This window comes from Bacillus rossius, chromosome 1 (assembly GCF_032445375.1).
Source record: "Bacillus rossius redtenbacheri isolate Brsri chromosome 1, Brsri_v3, whole genome shotgun sequence".
Taxonomy (NCBI): Eukaryota; Metazoa; Arthropoda; class Insecta; order Phasmatodea; family Bacillidae; genus Bacillus; species Bacillus rossius.
This window is the reverse complement of record NC_086330.1, coordinates 271,304,013-271,326,199: the sequence shown is the minus strand read 5'-3', so window position 1 is coordinate 271,326,199 and position 22,187 is coordinate 271,304,013. Positions and strand designations below refer to the sequence as shown.

At 36.6% G+C, this 22,187-nt stretch overlaps 1 protein-coding gene across 4 annotated transcripts in view; it reads right to left on the bottom strand.

Annotated features, from left to right (window-relative positions):
* The window catches only part of LOC134527595 (protein PTHB1), an 82,630-nt gene that overhangs the window by 5,272 nt on the left and 55,171 nt on the right, over positions 1 to 22,187 (bottom strand). For all 4 annotated transcript variants that reach the window (XM_063360412.1, XM_063360411.1, XM_063360413.1 and 1 more), the window contains 4 exons: positions 19,047 to 19,292; positions 17,775 to 18,073; positions 17,301 to 17,600; positions 4,479 to 4,848 (listed from right to left, as the gene is read on the bottom strand). In XM_063360412.1, coding sequence (XP_063216482.1) covers positions 4,479 to 4,848; positions 17,301 to 17,600; positions 17,775 to 18,073; positions 19,047 to 19,292 — 1,215 coding nt within the window. The remainder of the gene's footprint in view (positions 1 to 4,478; positions 4,849 to 17,300; positions 17,601 to 17,774; positions 18,074 to 19,046; positions 19,293 to 22,187) is intronic.

The following is a 22,187-nucleotide window of genomic DNA, read 5'->3' as shown; positions in this document are numbered from 1 at the left end:
TTTGTTGATGAAATCTGTTTATTTACATTTCCAAATATGGATTGTACTTCTTCAGCAAGTCAATATACTCCATGAGCAAAGCACATCACATGAATCAAATGGGGATAAAATACTTGTAGGGCTTTGGCTGCCTTGATCACATAGGGATCAGTATCTGAGATAAATATAAACACTCTTTAATCTGCAAAAACTTCAGGAAATAATTTTTTAATACCCTCATTCACAAATCTGGTGATTGTTGAATGATTTGCCTTTTCAAGTTCTTTGCAGGCCACCAGATAGGAACCAACAATTAAATTCACAATGTAGCGGCCACAACTTTTGGTAGTTTCATCAACTGTAATCCAAATAATGTTATCCTGGAGTTCATTGCATATTTGTTCCACAACATGTAGGTAAATTATTGGTATGTAATGTTTACGCAAGTTGATTTGTCTGGTATATTTTGATTCAAGCAATATTTTTGCAGAAAATTTTTGAATGTAGAATTTGTAAGTTTATGAAGAGGAATATTACTGGCAAGCAATGCTTCACATAAATCCATATTAAATAGGTTTTTTTTGTTTACCTTCTGAAGTAGAATTACTGCTACTTGCCGCTGTTAGAAGTTGTTGTTTTAGGCCTTTTGTTTGTAATCCTGCGACATGAAGACTTGTCTTGACATGCTGGTGAATTTGAAATTATTTTGCACACTGAATATTTTTCTCGCAAACTCTACAATATAAAACACTTCCGTCGTAAGTAAATATTTTAGGATAGTCGGCTATCCCTGAAAAAAATACATTTTTTTTCAGGTGGCATGGTACACTTTAAACTTTGCACAAACAAATAAAACACTAAACAAATGCAATGAGAGTGCGTCAACAATAACATGCGTAATTTAATTGCCTAGTGATAGTGGTATGTGGTTATATTCCAAACTGTAAACAGTTGAACGTTGAACTAACGATAAACCCAAGAGGTTTGTATTCTGAAAACAATTGACTGGCGCGACTAACCTTGAGTAATATTATCCTACCAAAACAATAGACAGGCAGCTGCTAAGTGCGCTCGAAGGACCGTGCGGCTAATCGGTATGGCCAGCTACAACGTAAGATTTCATTTGTTCATTATCAATCATTAACTATCTTACCCAGAAATATTGCAAATATAGCGAAAATATGTATCATCACAAGATTTTAGGTAACATATGCAATCACCATTGAAAATGGGCTAAATATGCAAATGGATTGCAAATATACAAATGCATATGCAAATATGCAATTGAATATAATCCTGTCTCTAGTTATCTGCAATACAAAAACATTGAGGTTAAGTTACATAACCTCGTTATTTTTATGCACTTGACATGTCCGTTTGTTACGTCAATGTTATACGATTGTGATGTAGGGTGCTAACGTAGGGCAGTAACAAGTTACGTTATAAAATTAATTAATCTTCAGTTTACTTCCAAGCCTATCTATATAAACATATCTTAACAAAATGCGGAATCACATAACTTTCCGTTTACGTGTGTATCACAGAAACAATGATACTGGTATATAAGATAAAATGTTGCCAACTATTGACATGATAAAGTTTACACTAAAGAATTAGCCATTATAAAACAAACATTTATTAGCTAACATATATTTAATAAACAAAAACCAGAAATCATCAAAAATAAAGATATTAAACTACAATTTGTATTAAGAAAATTGGAATGATGCTCGGTAAATAATCTGAATCCACTGCGCTCTGGCATCAGCTTCTAAAAGTGTTTGTCCAAGTATCATAAAAGTAATCATCTAATCATAAATGGTGTTGGGATTGCTGATTATGCTTTCGTCTGCAGATGCTGACTCTCCCATGATGTCTTTTATCGTAATAATATATATTTCTATCGCAATCCATGGCTGTTAAATATATTTTTCATACTGAATTTAATTGCACACGTACATAGTCAAGAAATTTCTTTGTTGTTAAACTATGATTACAGTATGGACGAAGAACAGCGAATCTCCTGAGGGGTGAATAAATTCCTGGGTATTTCCCACATTTTACCAGAAGTATAATATTCATGAGTATTTCCAGGTTTCTTGAATTTCCCAACCAATCGTCACCCTGTTCAGTGCTTTCTCCACCTAGTTGAATAACAAATTCATAAATTGCAATTTCCATTACATAGTCCTTAACAATAATACGTTTCTATTTCCTCATGCATCACGTAGACTTTCCGGTAATATTTACTTACATTTTCAACTGCACCTCTCATTAACGTCATGAGATCTTGCAATGATAATTTTCTCGATACGTTCCACTCGCGAACATGCTGTTTTATGATTGCCCAGACCAGCTCAATAGCATTGATGTCACACATGTATGGAGGCAAACAAACTAATTTCTAGTCAAATTGTTATAAAAGTTTGTCCACTCAAAACAGTGTTTCTTTTGGCCTGTGTTCAGCCAACAAATCAAATAGAGTAACTTTCCACGTGTTTGAGTCACATGTTATGCCTTTCTGGTTCAGCCACTCAATAATGTCATTTTAAGGTTGCGTAATTTGACAGGCACTTATCTTGCTACAATGGTACTGGACACTGTCCATAAAAGTTATCGCAGCAGGAGGTAAATTAGGGGAAACTTTTCCTATTAACCATTTTCAACATTTTCATCATTCATTTGCCCTTGGTAATCACCACTGGCAGCACCAGCTTTAAAAACCAAAAGAGCATTCTACACAAAACCATTCGCGAATCCAATGTGCCCAATTATCAATTTGTTTGATGCATTTCCCGGCATCAAAATATCTTTCACAGCATCTGTTTTCTGCTATCATTTACTATTCACTTTTAAGTTTGTACCGATCCACAATTCATCTAGGTAAAATATTTTATGCCTTTTTTTTTAGTTGCCTTAATTCCGTTAACATATTTCGAACTTCACATCAAAATTTCAATACCTTCAATAAGCAAAGCAGTTTCTTCTGACACTTCTTTCACACAAATCCCATGTGAAGGATTCTTCTCAGTGATCTATCACTCCATTGCCATCTAATTATTTATTGTAAAACAGGTATTATTTTATCAATTGTTGGTATAATCTTTTTCATTGTACAGAATTCTCCTCTATTGTGTCTTGTATAGTAATCAGGTCGAAACTATCAAGCTCAATGCAACCTTTCATTTTGGGCCTGCGAATAAAATTTTTCTGAACTTACAATAATATTACACAAAATGCAACAAGCAAAATATATATCATGAAACTTAAATTAAAGGCAGTTATGATTAACGTATCTTAGAAAGGGGAAAAGAAAAACTTTATCTTAATTTTGTATATGTCAGAGAAAAAAATGTATAGCAAATTCATGCTAACCTCAAATACATTTCAAATAAAACTATTAATAACGTTGCTCATTATAACAGCATTTTATTAGCTCTCATACCTGCTACATTATTTCAAAAAATTTGGCAAGTCACTGCAGCAAAGGCATCAATTAATGAATTAAAAATTTTAATTTTTAAACAATGTATACTTATGATGTGTTTTCGTTTAATACAAATTTTTTGCATGTTAAAAATAATATATTCTCTATACCTGCTTTTCTCTGTAAATGTCTGGGACTCGTTTGGCCACTCTCTGCTGGCTTTACGAATACTAAATATGGTTCTTTCCCTAATGCCCGTATATTTGGCAGCTCTTGCTGTTGCCCTTACAAGCAGCTCAAGAAGACAAGCTCTTTTAGCCTCTTCATTACAACACTGAATCACCACTTTAAAATTACGCGTTCACTGCTATGGATAACTTTCCCATAGCACTGTAACCATCCTCACCGGAGCTGATGTTTGTAGAAAAGCTGATAGTTTGTGTGACATGCGTGCAAATCTCTTTTCCTCTTAAGTGGCTGGCCCCACTTTCCTCACTCAGGCATGCACAAACATCTGCTGGTACCAGTAAAGTCAAATCTCATTACAATGTACCTGAAAAAACCCATATTTAGTATTTAATTGACGTGCGACGTGCTGCACGCGTCTGTAATCTCGAAGCCGCCAGTCCCTCTCTTCCCTAAACACGTGTGCGAGCCGCCGCCACAGCCATTGCCGGTTGCCAGGGCGACCACTGCCGCGTCCTTGGTTGCCAAGACAACCAGCCGAATGCGTGCGCACGCTCCTACTGGCCGCCACCGACGCAGGGAGGGGATCCGCTCCAGCAGGACACAAACCCCATCATCCCGCGACAATTAGTGGCGCCCAACGTGGGGCCTTCCGTTCCTATTCAGGCAGAAACTAAGGATTGACACTTAAGGCATTCTGGAAGAGCCAGAGGAGCCAACACGCGACATAATAATGAAAGTACTTTATACTGAACTGTTTCTAAATGTAAAACATTTTGTCAGGAACTAAAAATATATACTTTAAAGTGAGAAATCCTTTATACTGAGGTTTCAATGTATACAGTTCGGACTCTTTACCAGGAAGCTCTTCCCCTCGTAAACCCACCTTCCGTCCTGGCCTTCAGGGCACTGAGCAGTGCGGATCGGCCTCGAGGTGGGGCCATCAGCTTACGCTCTGCGAACCGGCAGCTCACGGGGACCATTGCCTCGTCCCCTTCCTCGTCACCCCTCCTCCTGGGAGTCTCCTCCCCCTCTGGGATGGGCGAGACGGCCCGTGGCAGCCCCTCCTCTCCGTGAAACACATTCACGCTCTTGAAGAGGCGGTCGATGGCGGAGCCGATGTGCTTCTTGAGGCGGGATGCATCGCTTGTGGGGACCAGCGTGATGGCCGCCGTTGGCTCGCAGTCCTTGCCCGACCTGGCCAGGGACGTCCTGAGTAGGTATGTCATGGCTGCATCCGTCACTTCTTCCCAGTCCTTCAACAAACATCACCCCGTCCACAAATACACTGTACAATATATATTCAATACCTGGTGAATCAATTTAATGGATTTTTTAGGACCATTGATAAAATTTTCTTCAAACTGTTATACATAACATAGTAATTTTTTCATACATAAGAAACAAATAAAAAAAAAAAAGTGAAATAATTCTATTTGCAGGAACGTGCTAATATTTATAATAGAAAATTAAAATATTTCAGATACAATTTCACATGATTTAAGCGTACAGTTTACAAACATTCATATTTAATGTAGAACTGTAAACTGAAGTATAGCGTAAAAAATAAACAAAATGCCAACTAGCAAAAGGATGCTGTAAATTAAAGTTTCATGACTTCCAGCACCATTACCATTTGTTTCTGGGCTTTTCTGAGACTTTTATGACCAGTAAACAACCTTTAAATAAGCTATATAAGGGTCCTCACATTCTTACTTCAACCAATCTCCTTGAGTTTTTCCTGTTTCACCTCTTTTTTCCCCTGTGTCATAAGTTATTTGCCACGATTACAGCTGGTACAACGCACACTACTATCAAGACATTTCATTCAACATATACAGTAGAACCCTGTTATAATGAATCTGAAGGGAGTAGTTTATATGTTCACTATAGAGGGGAAACTTTTATATTGACAATACATACTCAAAAGCAAAATCTTAACTACACATAGTCCTAAGCCAAGAAAAGAACGAATGAAAATACTCAAAGCAACAGTTTTATGAGCAAATGCAGATATTATTTTTAATGCACTACACATATACAAACTTTTGTTTGAAATTTCATATGTACTTAAATTTAAATGGACTAAGTACATGTATATACTGTATGTATGTATTGTAATACTACAGTATTAGCAGATTGACTGAAAATGTTTGTTTATTATTTTATGTTCGAGGTTAATTCGCTTTCAGGACTTTTCGGCAGTGTTTTGTTTTGTTTCTCGCGTGGTGGCACGCACAGCTTTTTCTGCGTCATCATGACGACGCCTCATGTAAATAAATTGCACGGCTCTGGGACAGTTTCGATATGCCAATGCATGTTTTTAAAGTGAAATTTAATTGGCCTACATGGAAAAGACGCGTACGTGTCACGGCCGTGATTAGTCGGTTTTAATTAACAATGATATTTAGTCAAGAGAGAAAAAAAAGAGTGAAAAATGACGCCATTCAGTGTATCGTGAAGTTAATTCCCTCAGGGAATTTTATTATATGGCGAGACAATATTCAGTGTTTTCATCGTAAGAAATACGTCCTCCGCAAGAGGAATTGTCGGAGCCGCCCTGACATTGAATGTCAATCTCAGGCATTTATTTTCAGTGAGTTACGGCGGATTTTGAGACGGTAATTAATTGTCCAGCTATCAGGTATGGCCGGCATTAGCATCGTGTAGTGACGCCAACACGATATTACCGCTAATATCACCCCAAATATTAATAAACATTGTTTGTTCCATTCCTAATTTTATGATAAACTAAATAAACAGTGACATTTCGGCAGAAAACAATAAATTAATTCAAATTACTTCATAATAGCTACACACTATAACGGTTCGTTATATACAAAATAAACAGTTCAACGCCGATTGTAATTTTTGTTGGTTTTTATTTTTTTTTAAATAGAATGCCCCGACGAATCCAAACACTTACAATGGTTCATTCACTCGTTCCACATGTATATCTGACTGTCGAAAATTGCTCGTAGTTCGCGTGATGAGAATTAACGGAAAAAATAGCGTCCTTCAATAATGTTTTGCTGCACATACATGAAGTCAGTGCGGCCTCAAACGTGGCCGCACCCAGCAAAACCGAATTTCGCCCCGAGCCAAATGCCGACGAAGGTGGCCGCAATCTCTAATTATTGTCCGAAAGAAATATAAAAAAAAAATTAGTTTAATTTAATACTCTGCATGGCTCTGACCACCAATGTGAAATTATCCATTAGCAAATTACTTCATAATTTGGCGAGAAGCCACCGAACGCGACCTACTGAGGCAGCGATCGATAGACGACTGGTGAAATCTTGTCACACTCTCCTCCACGCAGGGAGTAGACGTCACATGACCTCACCGACCAAACACACGCACGCTTCATTCACTCTTACAGATGCAAGCCAATCACAGAACAAGTTACAATACATGAAAAAACCTTGTACATACAGAACTCTAGGCTTCCCCTGATCAGTCTCTTTTCAATTTCACATCGAAATCAGGGACTCCCATTCTCGTTCTCTCTCCCACACCGTGAGAGAGCAGTTATCACACAGTTCCCACGCAGGGGGGAAATTACCATCTTTATCTCGGTTGGCGGGGAAACACTGTTTCTTTCTCACTTCTACTTACAGGCCTCTTATGCCTCTCTAACCATCACACCAGCCCAGACACAGTCCCGTGATTTATAATTATATTACAATACATTAATAAAAATTAAGAACAGTAATCATAATACAAATTACTTTACAAAATTAAAATCATTTAGAAATAACCTGAAAAAGTAGGCCTAAACAGGCAAAATTCTAGTACAACGGTTCATTTGTGAATAATTACATAAAAAATAGTAATGATTAAAAATGTCTAATAAAATAATAAATACCTTCTTAAAAACATAGCAAGTGAAAAATATCAACCCTAAAATATATAACAAACGGTAAAATATCATTAGAAAGACATTTTAAGAAATATTTACATTCATGAAAATAGTTTAAAAGAAAAATTATTTAATTAGGAGGGCAGGGTTCTGCAACATTACAACACAGGTCTAGAGGTCTTGAAGCAAGGACTCTCGTGTGTGAGCAAACCGGAGCAAAACCCAAAACTTTTACGTTTCAAACACTATAGAGGAATTAATTAAATTTTATTGTTTTAATATATATATTTTTTTTTGGTTTAACATTCAGACATTATGCAAGAAATACCATAGACTGGACAATCATAGTTATCTCATATATGTTTTAGTTTTTAATTATGACTCAAGGTTTTTCTTTCTGAGATGTGTAATTTAATTAAATAAATATTCTAATTTTTGTTCAATAATCTTTATTTTGTTTTGTTTCACATGTTCTACTTTTCTGGCGCCCAAAGCAATTAGTTCCTTTATTGATAGTTTGTCCGTATTAAAAAAAATTAATTAATTAATTAATTAACTTGAAAACACGTTTGTGTACAGTATATTTTTGAATTAGTTGCATTAACAAATCAAAAATTAATTGTAAGTGTTCACGTTTATTGTGTAACATGTTCATCATTCTTTTTTTTTCTTTTTTTTTTTTAAAAAGTCACCTATTTTCTTCTGTTTGGCAGTTTTCAAATTGAAAATACTTTTCCACACATGATCTGGAACATCACTAGCTGCCTCTATATAACTTTAGACAATCCCCAAACTATCCAGAGCATTTGCACTTGTTGGTCGTGGTGTTTCTTGCTCTTCTTCATCCTCTTCCTCTGCTTCACTTTGGTTCTTCTGTCCATCACACAGCTCTTCAACAGTCTGCTCGTCACATGCCAAAAGATTATCATCAACTGCCACATAAGCCTGGAAGCTGCAAGCAAAATTCAAGTTTTCTTGCAATCTATTCCATGCAACAGTATGATCACCATCTTCTCCATTAGCATCATCATCATCCTCATTGTCACCATCAGTCACTTACAGATGAAGAAACTATGTGAAAGCCAGCCTTCCTAAAACAATTAGCAATTGTTGCTTGTTCAATGGAATTCCAGCTTGCGACTATGCATCAAGTATTGACAGTTTGTACAGAGAGGAGCCAGGTTTCATCTTTAGAATTACTTTGCATACAAGCCTTTTGCAATATCGTTGCTTCAACACTTTAATGATCCCCTGGTCCATTGGTTGAAGAACTGATGTTGAGTTTGCTGGAAGAAACTGAACTGTAACATTTCGCAATCCAGGAACTGATGCTGGGTGGGCAGGGCAGTGGTCCATGAACAACAAGATTTTTCTATTCTTGCACCCCATTTTCGCATCGAGAGATCGCAAGTACTGTTCAAAAATAGCACACGTCATCCAGGCAGTCTTGTTACTTTCATACTTGCATGGCAAGGCTCCCATATTTTTGAAGCACCTTGGACTCTTTGGTTTACCAATGACCAGGAGTGGCAACTTCTCAGAACCATCCATGTTGGCTCCAGCCAAAACAGTTAATCGCTCTTTGCTCCTTTTCCCGCCATGGCTGGTTTCTCCTTTAAAAGCAAAAGTCTTGTCTGGGAGCAGATTGTAAAACAAGCCAAATTCATCGACATTAAAAATGTCTTTCTGCTCATAGTCTGAAAGTAGGCCTGGTAGTAACTTTTTCCACACATCAACCTCTTCTTGCCTTACACTTCCTGCCTCGCCACTTATTGTTCTGTACACCATATTGAACCTGTTTTTAAAGCGATCAAACCAGCCATTAGAAGAACGAAAGTCAATGTTGAGTCTCAAAGCGATTTGTTGCGCTTTTTCCCGTATAATGCAACCATTCAAAGGTATATTTAGCGCTCTTTGTTGTTTGAACCATTCTATTAATGGTTCTTCGACATCGGCATATTTTCCTTTTTTCGGCGTTTAATACTCTGTGACGTATTCGCAGCTTGAGAAAGAAGATTGTTCCGCTTGTTTAATATTGTACTTAATGTGGATGTTACAATTCCCAGTTCCTTTGCTATTAACACATGCGGGACAGCGGGGTTGGAGTCTACCTTTTCAATAATGTCCAGTTTATCTCGCACAGATAATGCCTTACGTATTTTAACGCGTTTTTCACCCATATTTATGTACGTATTTCTTATTGAAGCATATTTGCAGCTTAATAATACGAAATTCTTTTTACAGTCAAACGTAAATAAACGAAAAATAAGGAGTCTGGCGCATCAAAGATCACTACGTATCATTTAGTATCGCAGTTGCTAAAGCTCGAACGAAATTTTCTCACTTTCTATGGAAAAGTTTAGTCCACAGAGTTCTATCTAGTGGTAGTCTTACGAACCTTACTCTATCAAAATGTCTGAGGGCCGGTTGCACCATTGAAGATCGCTGGTCGATCTGAGATCATACGAGGTAATGAACCACGATAGTCACACAAACGGATTGCACCATTCGAGTTCACCTTCTAACAGAGGATTGAGGTGAACCTCTGTTTGAACCACCGAAATTGATGGTTCAGAGCAGTTGGATCCGAGATCTTGTGTATTTTTCGTTGGTTTGTTGTGTTTTGTAGTCGTGTTTGCATAGATACTGGTTTGTTTACAATTGATATTTTGATGGGTTACAATAGTTTACAGGAAATTTAGGCCGATATGTTTTTAGGTATGCCCGAAGTACGGTAATTGTCATCATAATGTTATTTAAAATATAATGCCAAATTCTTGCCAAGCTTCTTCCTTCTGCTTACAAAACACGCCATCAGTTCTCTTATACTCTAAAATATCCTGTCTTTCTTGCACCAAATCGACAAGGATGATTTTTTTTCTTTTTCAGAGAAAAAAACTTTTTTTAGATACTGAAATTTTCTTTTCCATCGTCATGTGTACTCGCGTGTAACCCAGTCAACTAGAGCTGTAGCAAACCGTATGTATTCGGTACTGAGTAACGGGTGCGCCATCTAGTAACGAGTACGTAACGAAACCTTACACACGGCGGCATCTCGTTACTCGCATTTTTCGTATGTTTTACGCATGCGGTATTCGACGAATTTACGTTACAAAGGACGATGTTTGTTTATTAAGTAAAGTATAATTTGGGAATTCGTCGTCCAAGTTTTTTACTATTTATAAGAAAGTATTTTTTACAAATTAGATATATGTATGTTTTTATTTTTTTTTACTATCGCATATTTTCACGGTTTTTTTTATCTTAAAAGAGATAATATAATAAAACCGCTCTAATCAGATTTAATTGTTTCTTGGTTAACAAAAACTGTTAATTATCAAATATTGTTAATTGTTTATATTCTATTTATTATTATTTACGCGACGTCATACTGTACGCGTACGCAATACGACTCGATTCGTTGCTGCAACATAACATAGCTTGTTATGCGGTATCAGAAGTAACGAGTAACGTAACGATACGATAGTAACGAGTACTAATTGTTATAGTAACGAATACATACGGGTACGCTTTTTTTCGTTACTTTTACACCTCTACTACAGTCAACTCGCAACCTGCCACAAGTTTGTAATCAGTAAACAAATAGGCTTGTATGTAAATATCACAATGCCAACATTTACAGCAAGAACTTCAAACATGCTAAAGAAAATTCTCTGTGACTAGACGGAATTCAGTAGCCAATAGAAAACTTGCTTTCATTTTACAATCGATCTTTACCAACCTAAACTTAGATCGTGAGATCGAATGTCTGAACTCGTAAGTTCACTTTGGTGCAACACATATACACTGGATCTTAGATTCGACTTGAGATCACACTGAAACAAAGATCTTACGATCTCGGATCCGAACAGTTATTGGTGCAACCGGCCCTGAAACGTGAACGATAAAAATGAGACGTAAAAATATTTAAATTGCTGCTATAATGTTCATACGTATTTGTGTGGCGGTAATTTATGTTTAATCTTGATAACATATCAAATGTACACTTGTTCGCCCAATCTTTAACTATGCAGGGAAAACTATTTTTTATTTTCACCAAACTGATCACCATTTTTGGCTACACGTAGCCTACCGAGACCACTCGAATACAACTTGTTCAAGGTCATTAGATACCAGGTCGTCTCAACAGAAGAAAAACGAGTTTGGTCGTTCGGGTGTTTCCGTGATATGACGTATTCGCTAGACCTTCAAAGTAAACAAAACTGTGAAATTGCGTGCTTGTTTTGATTTTGTTTTCGTGCTGTGGTTTAGTAATGTAAAAATGCCTGCTGTTGAGAAGAAATTGGTTGCTTCATTTGTAAGAATAAGGACTTTTTAAAGATTGAATCATCTCAATCGACAGCTAAGTAAAAAACGTGTTGGAAGAAGCAGCAACAAAGTGTGCAAGAAAAGAAAAAAAATTGTAACATAAATAGTAGGCTTATAGATTTTTTGAAGGAAGTGTCATTTAATTTAGATTTAGCAAAAAAAAAAAAATTGTGGGGTGTGTTTGGAGTGATAGTAATCTTTTGTATTTCATATGAAATAATTTATTTGTAAATTGCAGTCATGGATAATTTCAGAATGTGTGTTTGCTACAGAATTGTTTAACAAAAACTTATGACTTCGCAAGATAGAACTTCTAAAACTGTTTGACAGGACTAAATGTTATTGGATGTATTATGTTTGTAGGAAAACAATAAGGCTCCTGATATTGCTCATCGTTCATTGAATAAAAGCATGTTTGATGTGAACCACACCTAATGAACTTCATTTTCTGGTTTAATGAATTTGTCATTGCTTTGTTTATCTTTAAATAGCAAACATTCCATAGCTTGTCAGATCACTCATTCTTTCATTGTATTGTTTTCTTTCTCTGGTTTTTCACTAAATTGAAACTAAATAAATAACTCTGGTCATATTGCAAAGAGTTGTCCCTTGTTACATTCACAAGTAATTGTCTATGTTCTTATTATATTTACATATTTGTGCATTTTATAATTTTTAATATGTTTTGTGGTCATAATTGGGCCACAGTGATTTACTGCAGTTTAACAAAAAAAAACCTGAACCTAACCACAGTTGTTTTCAACATGAATAGAAAATATGTAGCATATCAAACTAAGTAATTCAGATGCATGGAAAAGTTACAAATGTGTTTGTATACTTATGTAACAAGCAAGTGCACCCATGAGATATTTTGAGGGGGGGGGGGGGGGGGGAGTGAGATCTGGAGGTATATGGTGTTTTAAATATTTTGGAAGACAAATGGTGATTTGTAAGTAGGTACATATATTTAAAATCTTCTACGTGAAAATATTTCAGTGTTGGACGACTTATACGTAACTACATTTTTGTCTTTCTCTATCAAGGGGGGGGGGGGGGGGGTGCTTTGCCCCAGGTATGGGTGCCCATGGTAACAAGTAATAATCTAGTGATGTAAAATATGTCTTGTTAGCTCCAAATGAAGTATTTAGGGAGTCATGCTTAGTTTTACCTCAATTTATAACCTGTATTTGTCTACCACACACCAAAATTTATACTAAGCATCATCATCCACCGTTTCCAGCCTGTGGCTGGGTCAGCCAAGTGGGTCTTGTGACTTTGTCCATTTAACAATCACATTAAAGTGTGATGATATTGAAAGCCATGCAGTTTATATTTTATTCGTACAAATATATAGTAATGTATGTGTGTGTGTATGTATATATATACACACACACATACATATGCCATATAAATTTCAGAGATAAAGAAAATATGGTATTAATTTTCATGGCTAGCTGCCACACTAATTCTTTTTATCCAGGATTTTGTGCGAAATGACTTTTATAAAAAAAAAAAACTAATGTCAACAGTATAATAAATAAATTTAACATTTAATAGAGGTGGTATTAACCAACATGTAAATAATGTTATATCATTTACATAAATATCTTGGTAACAAAATTTATTTATGTACATATTTCATTAAGGAGACTTAACGCTAAACCATTTGAAACTTCGCAAATATTTAAAATTACAGAAAAAATATTAAATTACTTTTTATGTAAATTAATGTAATAAATGATCAGCTACAAGTTGGGAAAACAATTCCTACACATTTGCATTGAAAAAAGCAATTAAAGCAAAATAGTAATGAGATAATGCCTGTAGTAAAAAATAAAGTATTGTGTATTTTTTGTCAGCTTTTTATTTATCTTTCAAATATGTGTTCATTATAAAACATACTTGAAGTGCCTATTTATGTTGATGAAATATTTAGAGAAAAAAATCATGTCAATTGATGTAGTTTGTATGACAGAACATAGTGACTAATTGTATTTGTTTTATAGCTTCTTACTCACCACAATTTATAATAGGCATAAGTAGGAAATGTAGATTATTATGAATTACCTATATATTTTGTTAAATACTGAATTTTGATGTAATGAAATATGTTCTGGGATCAGATTTGGAGTGTTGAAATATTTCTGATGAATTATTTGAGAAAAATTACCTTGTTACTATTTCTAGCAGTAAAGAATTATGATGAGAGTATACAGACTGCATCTAATAAAATGAAAACAATTTAAGATATGGAGAAATGTGTTATGTGCATGAAAAATAATGAAAATCTGTTAAATTAATGGTGACTTCGAAATGCAAATCATCAATATAATCACGAGTACATTTAGTAATAAATTTAATAGTCACAAAAATAAATATTGCAAGTTTTAAAAGATGTTACACTCCTAGGATACAAACACTTACCTACAATGAAATATTTTTCACAGTAAATTATTATGTTTATTTGGCTCAGTGGTTTGTACGTAGTTATGGATTACAAGTTTCCAGGTTTAAATCCTGTCACTTAAGAATTATTTTAAGTAGGTACATAAATTTTTACTACATTTTAACACACTAGAGTTATAGTGGATTATATTATTGATGGTTATTTGTTCACATAATTGTTGTAATTACTATTAGCTTGGTCATTTTTCACTAGGTGGTCTTACAACATTTATATATTTTTTACTTGTAACAAAAAATTCATCTTACAAACACAATCAAGGAGATTAATTACGAACATGTAAATAAAAATTTATATTGATACAAATTAAGTGTATATGTTTGTTTGCATGCTGTTTTTTTTATATACAAATGTACAATTTTATTCTACACAAATAAAGTTTTGCACATTTAACCTTTGAAACTAGAGGAATGTCACTGTCTACACATTTAAAAAACCTGCCTCTTTTTCTACCTCTTACAGCAGAAGTTTGGCATTGTGTGGTGAAATTTTTTGTAACTAGCAGTTCAAAATATGATTACTACTGTGAACATCTGATCACAAGATAAAAAAAACTATTCTCATGCTCCATCTTCTACCAGTAGTTTAATTTTCTGACAAATTAAAAAAAATATATTTTTTTATTCTAGTTACTCTCGTTCAAAAAAAAATTATGTTTGTCTAAACTGCAAATGATGTTTATGTGATACTGTTTCTCATTAACGGCTTAGTACAATTTTACGTTCCAATGTTAAGAGATGAAATAAAATTACCCAGCGATGTATCATGTAATAAAGACTTTGAACAATGGTCTGTGATATTTGTGTTTTAAGCCACATATTTGCGGACCACTTGTTGGAAAGTATCACAAGGTAGGAATAAAGTGTTTCAGTGTTTTAGGCATGTTTTCTTACAGAAGAAGTGTTCAGGTAAATCAGAAACTGAGTATGCCTTACTGCCTGCACTATGGTGCGTAAGTAGTGGCCGTAGTGGGAAAGGAGCATATTTAGGAATACCAGCTTGGAAACATGTACCTGCCAAGAATGCCAAAATACCAAAATATTTTTATCATGGTAAATGATCTGGGAGTTTGTTTTGCAATTTTAATTTGAGATTTTATATCAAAATTTAATAGTATATGTGGTAATTTTGGAGACTATTAGTTTTTGGTAAATAAGTTGAGTAAGGATTAAAATGAAAGAATTTAAGCAGGGAAATACATATCTTTTAAAGAATTAATTACTTAAAAAAAAAATTGTGTTATTATTGTACACTAATAAATCTTTCACTTAGAGCTACCATTTTCAGAATTACAGATCCTAGTTAACCTAGCAAACCTTTCACATAGTGATCATTTACCATGTTACTCAGGAGTTACCATTCTTAAGAATTACAGCTGATGTAAATGGACATGGTTAATAGTAGGCCAGACAGCTTTAGAGTGCAGTTTAATTTTTTTTACTTAAATTAATAATTATAAATGACAGGTCTGTAATAAAATTTTCTATGCAAAATTACTAGCTCACTTAATATTAAATTAATGGTAGGAAGAGTGAGTGGTGACATGGAGTACGTACCACAGGGGAGTGCCATGGGGCCCTTGCTTTTCATAATGAAAGATGTCTGGGAAAGCATGATGAGTAGATTAAAAAAAAAAAAAAGCGGACGGTGAAGGGAGTAGGGGTCTGGGGTTAACTGCTATGACACTAAAGGAGAGAAATAAAAGTCAATGAAAAGGCATCTTCCATGCTGGTGATAACCAGATATGGAATACGCCACAGGAATTTGGGACTCGTACCTAGCGATGGACATTTAAGAGTTATAAAGGTACAATGCAATGTAGTGAGATAAGTGACAAATATCGGAGGAGAAATGATGACGGAAGAAGGAAGATGCATAGACCATCAGTGATGATGATGGAGCTTGTGTGGGACACATTGTAAAGGAGGAGAAAGAAAGAATGGTGAAATAGGTTAAGGTAATTAAAGGGAGGGGATTTTGGAAAGCTCAGAGATAGGTAAAGGGGAGAGGGATCACATGTGGAAGATCCACAGGTTAGAATGCAATGGATTAGACAAAATCATATTACTGCACACAAATATGAAATTTGGTAGTTAAAGGGCCATTAAATATTCTTAGAATATTTTTTGGAGGATAGTCATTACCATAAAACTTGTTATATTGTATGATATTTAATACACTTACAAAGTTTGTTTACTACTGCAAATGAACATAGCATGTTGACACTTAAACATCTAGCAAGGAAGCTAAATGTAATATTGAATATAATTACTTATCAATGGTAACAAGCATAAACAAACTAGCATTAAATAACACAATGTTGTGAATATTGCAAGAACAGCACGCATCACAATGTTTACCAACAACACCAGTTTAGATTTTAAAATACACATTTGAGCCTAATTTACGATTAAATAACTGACAACATAACAAAGATTAAATATATTACTAGCGGAAACACGTGATACATTTAACCTGTACATAAATTACATCAGTCTATGTGAATCGGAAAATTTAAGAAAGTGCCATTTAGACACGTGATTAATTTGAATTCCCGCGGCAATATGGTCTAGCATGTACGTCAGACGCGATTGACCAATAACAGTAAAATAGCGGGATGAGACGACCTGGTATCTAATGACCTTGCAACTTGTTTATAATATGAACAGTGGACAATCGAGTAGCGTATTGCGGAGAAAAACTTCAATGTGATCCAGAATAGACGTTTTGTGAAAAAACTTGTAATTATATGAAAATATTTTAGATAAATGTGCATTATGTCGGCAAAATTTGTTCGTGGTACACGGGAAAACGTATCAACATTGACAAAAGTTGTGCGCTATATCCAATAAATTAATACATAAGCTCACATCATTTTGCCAGGACTGAGATGGAAATTCACAATAAACGGGAATTCATTATAAGAGGGTTCACGATAAACGGGTTCTACTGTATAAGTTACAGAATTTACTATAAAATATTTTCCTGCACACTGTGAGGCATAACAGCAACAGCACTCAACTACTGCTGGCCTGACCAAGGCATGCACATACCTGGTGGTCGCGCAGCTGTGGACAGTAGGCAAGCGCAGCACCCAGGTCTCGTGCACATGCCTCGTCCGTGAGGCGCAGCAGCAACAGCACGAGGGAAACGAGGCTCGCCAGTGCACAGCTGGCCCGGTGGAGCGCCGCGCATGCCTCCTGCAGCCGCCGTGCGTCATTCATCAGGAGGCGGTGGGTCTCGCCCAGCAGAACGTCTAGACCCGCCAGCGGCGCGGGGCTGCGCTCCTTCAGCTTGGCGAGCAAGCGGCGTTGTACGGTGCGGTACTGGGCCGCTGCGCGTTCCAGCCCTGCCTGCACGCAGGGCCAGGACATGTTTCCACGAACTCGCTTCGCCCAGTTTTCCTATCTCATCCGTTTATCTTGCAGCACTAAATAAATATCGTCGGTTTAACCAGCAATACTCTTGAAGGGAGAGTTGGACACAGAAAGGTCCCGTCAAGCAGGTGTAACCAGGACGCCACCCACCTGCAGGTCCCGCACGGCAACACGGCAGGCGTGGTGCTCGTCCACGGCGGCCAACAGCTGGTGCACAGGCAGTGGGGAGGCGTAGGAACAGGCAAAGCCTGCCACCGTGCGGAAATGCGCGGCGAGGCGACGCTCCAGCTCGGTGGTAAGCACGCACGCCACAGGTAGAGCGTCCGTCTGCAGGCGGTAGCGCTGGGAGCTTCTCGCGGCAAGCACCGACACCACCGCACCTGGCCGGCCGTGCGGGCGGAACCCCGCCGCGGTGCCCGCGCCTGCCAGACTTCCGTCCGTCACCAGCTCTGCCACACGTGCACACTTCAGCCACTTCTGGATCCTTGACCACGATCCAATCTTCAATTAATGATGGTAACATGTCATGTATTTTAAATTAAATAATATTTGCTGCTCTGTAAACCCATAAAACATTTGAAGTAAAAAGTTTTAAAACTGAATACCATTGTTTTTATAATACATACTATTTCTGGATCCAAAATCCAAAAATTATGCAAATTCACATGAATGAAATGAAGAACAATATTTCTAGAGATGGATGTGTCTGCAAATTTTTGGGTCAAGTCGAGTCAGGTAAAGTTCAGTAATAATACCTTCAATTCAAGCCGAGTGGAGTCCACACTTCATACTTTTTTATTCTAGTCGTGTTCTTAAAAATCGAGCCAAGCTTGAGTAATTGCATAAATTTTAAAGAATAATAGTGTTCCTGAATGTACCATTAGCATTATTATAAATTTTATGTATGTTTTCAAAATGTTATTCATTTGCATCAAGTGAATAAGTAAAATATAACTATCAATTATACATTTATGATTTATTTTAAAATTGTGTATTTTATTCCCACTGGATCCTAGAAAAATCAGTAGAGGTGAAGGCCCAGGAAAATTGTGTGGTTTAGTGAATTAACTGATACAAAAATATTGATAGGAACTTTAATAATGTTTTTCTCATTTTAACTTAATTTAACCTTACAATTTTGTAGATAGTAATTCAAAAGGACAGCATTTTTCTTATTGAAAAAATCCAAAATTATTTTTACTAACTTCCCGACTTGTTTGAAAATTGTTTCTAAGAGTATGTTGTGATACATCATGTAGTTTAACCTTGTTACTTGTACATAGTTAACTGTTTTAATGAGTTGTTACAGATACCTTGTTTTACTCGGTCGATAACTAAAATAAGAGTGAGGGTTGTATAGTTATTTAACTGCAATGATGTGCGATGTGGGCAGATCAGAGTTTGACAACACGCAAGACAGACCTGGAAACAGCTGCGAGAGAGGCACAGATGGCTGGTTGATGTTGAGCGTGATCTTGAAATCTGCCTCCTTGGTGGGGGGGCAGACGGTCATCACCAACCCGAGGGGCAACCACGCAGTCTTCTGAAGCACTCGAGGGGTGCCCCCGGACCCTGCCACGTACGACACCACCGTTCGCACCTCCAGTGAGAACACGTCACAGTCAATGTCCTGTTGACGCACCTCAGTCACCATGGCTGTCTTCTCGCCTGCAAAACGTGCGTCACCGTGTCACTACCAGGACTGGGCAGGTTGCTTGAGCATCACATGCCTCTGCCTCTACGTGTACAGTATTCCCTTACATGAGAATTCTCATGGGTCAATCCATTTTTCGGAAAATTAAGTTCACCATTCTTCAACGTCTGATTAAAAATTGAATCTAAGATTAAGGTTCTCTATATGTAGCTGTGGAAAAACTACTGTGTACCAAATGTTTTAAACCTACAAATGACTATGAAAGCATCTGTTTTAGCCTTTTTCACTCTCCTAAAAATACATGTTGCATACAGAACAATGAAATGAAACTGGCATATAAAAGTTTAATGGCTCTTAAATGCTGACATATTTAATAAATTTAACAGTTTGTAAATGACACGTTGATACCTTGAGCTAGGCACGCCATTTGGGGGGTCTTGCCAGTCAGCCATATTAAACAAGTGTAACTGATTGGTCATAGGATGGACCAGTCATGGGCAAAGTACGGCCTGTGGGCCAAGTTCGGCCCTTCGGGCTAGTCAACCCGGCCCGCAACATGGTTTTGAAAACCCCTAAATAACACATAGGACAAAATATATTTTCTGCATAGCTACAATAGAAAACAGTTCTCTTCCCATTGCGTTTTAAGTACCTACAGTATTATCGCATCTTATACCTATTAACTGAGTTTGCACGCAACCTCGCGTAGGTTTCTAACAGTTTATGAACAACTTTTAGAAGCTCAGTTACAGTTTCATCTGTCACATAAACCTTTAAACTCTTTCTAAAAAATAATCAATTTTTGTGCCTTTTTTTCTAAGTTTTTTTTTAACATTTTTGCATATAATATAAGTTGTGTGCAATATAAAAATAAAAAAATAATGTTTATCACTTATACAAATGTGTTTAGTTTAATTTTTTTTTGTCTGCCTAGATAACTTTTTATTTTATCTGGCCTTCCCCTTAAAAAGTTTGCCCATGTCTGGGATGGACTAAGACCATAATTTAGAAGAGTTAACAGAGGTTGATAAAATGATTGAATAAATACTTAAATATTAATAAATGAGTGGCTTGTACAAGCGCCTCTGTTCTGGATAATTCAAGTGTTGGGTCGGGCCGGGATAAAACGACACATCACAACCAGCCCAGTTAGTTCCAGCAGGTGAGTTGAGCATACGTGTATTGACGGGACCGTGTGTGTGCGACTGAGTGGCGCGAGACTGTGTGTGTGGACAGGTACGAGGTAAGGAGCCAACTACTGTTGAGCCTAGCTCCAGTGAGGAGTGTGAACGTGGACTTGTCAGATACTTAGTGATTCGTGAACAGACATTAAGTGTGGTGATTTAATTAGTAATGCAAATATTAATAGCAAGAAAAAACTGTATTAAATTAATTGGACTATCCTTATGAGCCTGTTTTCCCCACTCTTAACATTTGGTGTCAGAAGTGAGATAGTCCTAATAAAGTGATTTACGAATAATTAATAGTTGATTTAAAATAATTAAAAAAAAAAAAATAACAGAATTTAGATTTTCAAGATTAAAATTGGTGTTAGGAACTGTAGTTATTTTTGAGTAGAAGTTTAGCTTAGCTCATAGGTAAAAATATAGTGTAGTAATACAACATTAGTGATAGATTAATAGTGTATGTGGATGCTGATGAACTTAAGAGTGTAATGGCTTTCTTAGCCGATGTGAAAAATAATATGAAGGAAATGAATATTAAAATGAAGTGTAACTAGGAGAAAATGGAGAGTAGTCAGGAATAGATAAAGAATGAAATGAACAGTGGCCAGGAACAGATGAATGAAATGAAGAGTGGCCGAGAGGAGATGAAGAATGAAATAAAGAGTGGCCGAGAGGAGATGAAGAATGAAATGAAAAGTGAAATAAGAAATACCCAAGAAGAGATGAAGAATGAAATGAACAACTGTCAAGAAGATATGAAGAAAACCATGAAGACTGTGATTGAGGACATAACGAGGAACCAAAAATAGATGAAAAACAGCCAACAATAGATGAAAAGGGAACAAGAAGAAATGAATAAGAAGATTGATGAAACCAGTATCCAGTTGGAGGGTAAAGTACAGAGTTTGGAGCAATAACTCGCACAACAAGAACATATTGCCCAACAGGAGCAACAGCTAGCCGAACATGAAGAACTGATGGCACAACAGCTATCTCAGCTTGAGCATACCACCGAACAGCATGCAGAAGCTGTAACCGAGGAGTGCCGTCGGATAATTAAGGAAGCTACAGCTGCTGCAAGCTGGAAGAGTTACCTATTCCGGGGATGTTAGGGCGGAGGGCACTGCCAGCAGCCACCCATAATTCGAGCCACCAACCTTTGACGGCCAATCGTTGTGGGCTGTCTACAGGTAACAGTTCGAGGCAGTGGCTGAAAATAATGGCTAGGACCCGACCCTGCGAGGATTTCCACTTCAGCTGCTTCAGACCATTCTTATGGAGCAAGACTATTCTGTACTAGTAGAAGCTCTTTGGCTGAAGTATGATGACAGACATATGGTCGAAGTGTATAGAACGACCTTGAAGACACGTCAACAGCAATCCTCGAAAACGTTCCAGGAATTCAAAGCCAACATTAAGTGACTCATGCACCTCGCCTACCCAGAAGCACCAACATAGTTCCACTAGCAGCTAGCCACTAGTGTGTTTATAGACGGACTCAGAGATGTGAAGGTTCAGCAAACTCTACTTATGGCCCGCCACAAAAATATATGCGATGCTCTTGTTTATGCCCTGCAAATCAAAGTTGCCTACATTGCCTCAAGAAACATCAGCTTCAGTGCGAGGTAGGCTGTGATAGAACCTTAGAACAAAGTAATGGCAGTTCAAGTACTAAAACGAAGAGATTATACTTGGGTCATTAAGGAATGAATTTTGAATGGT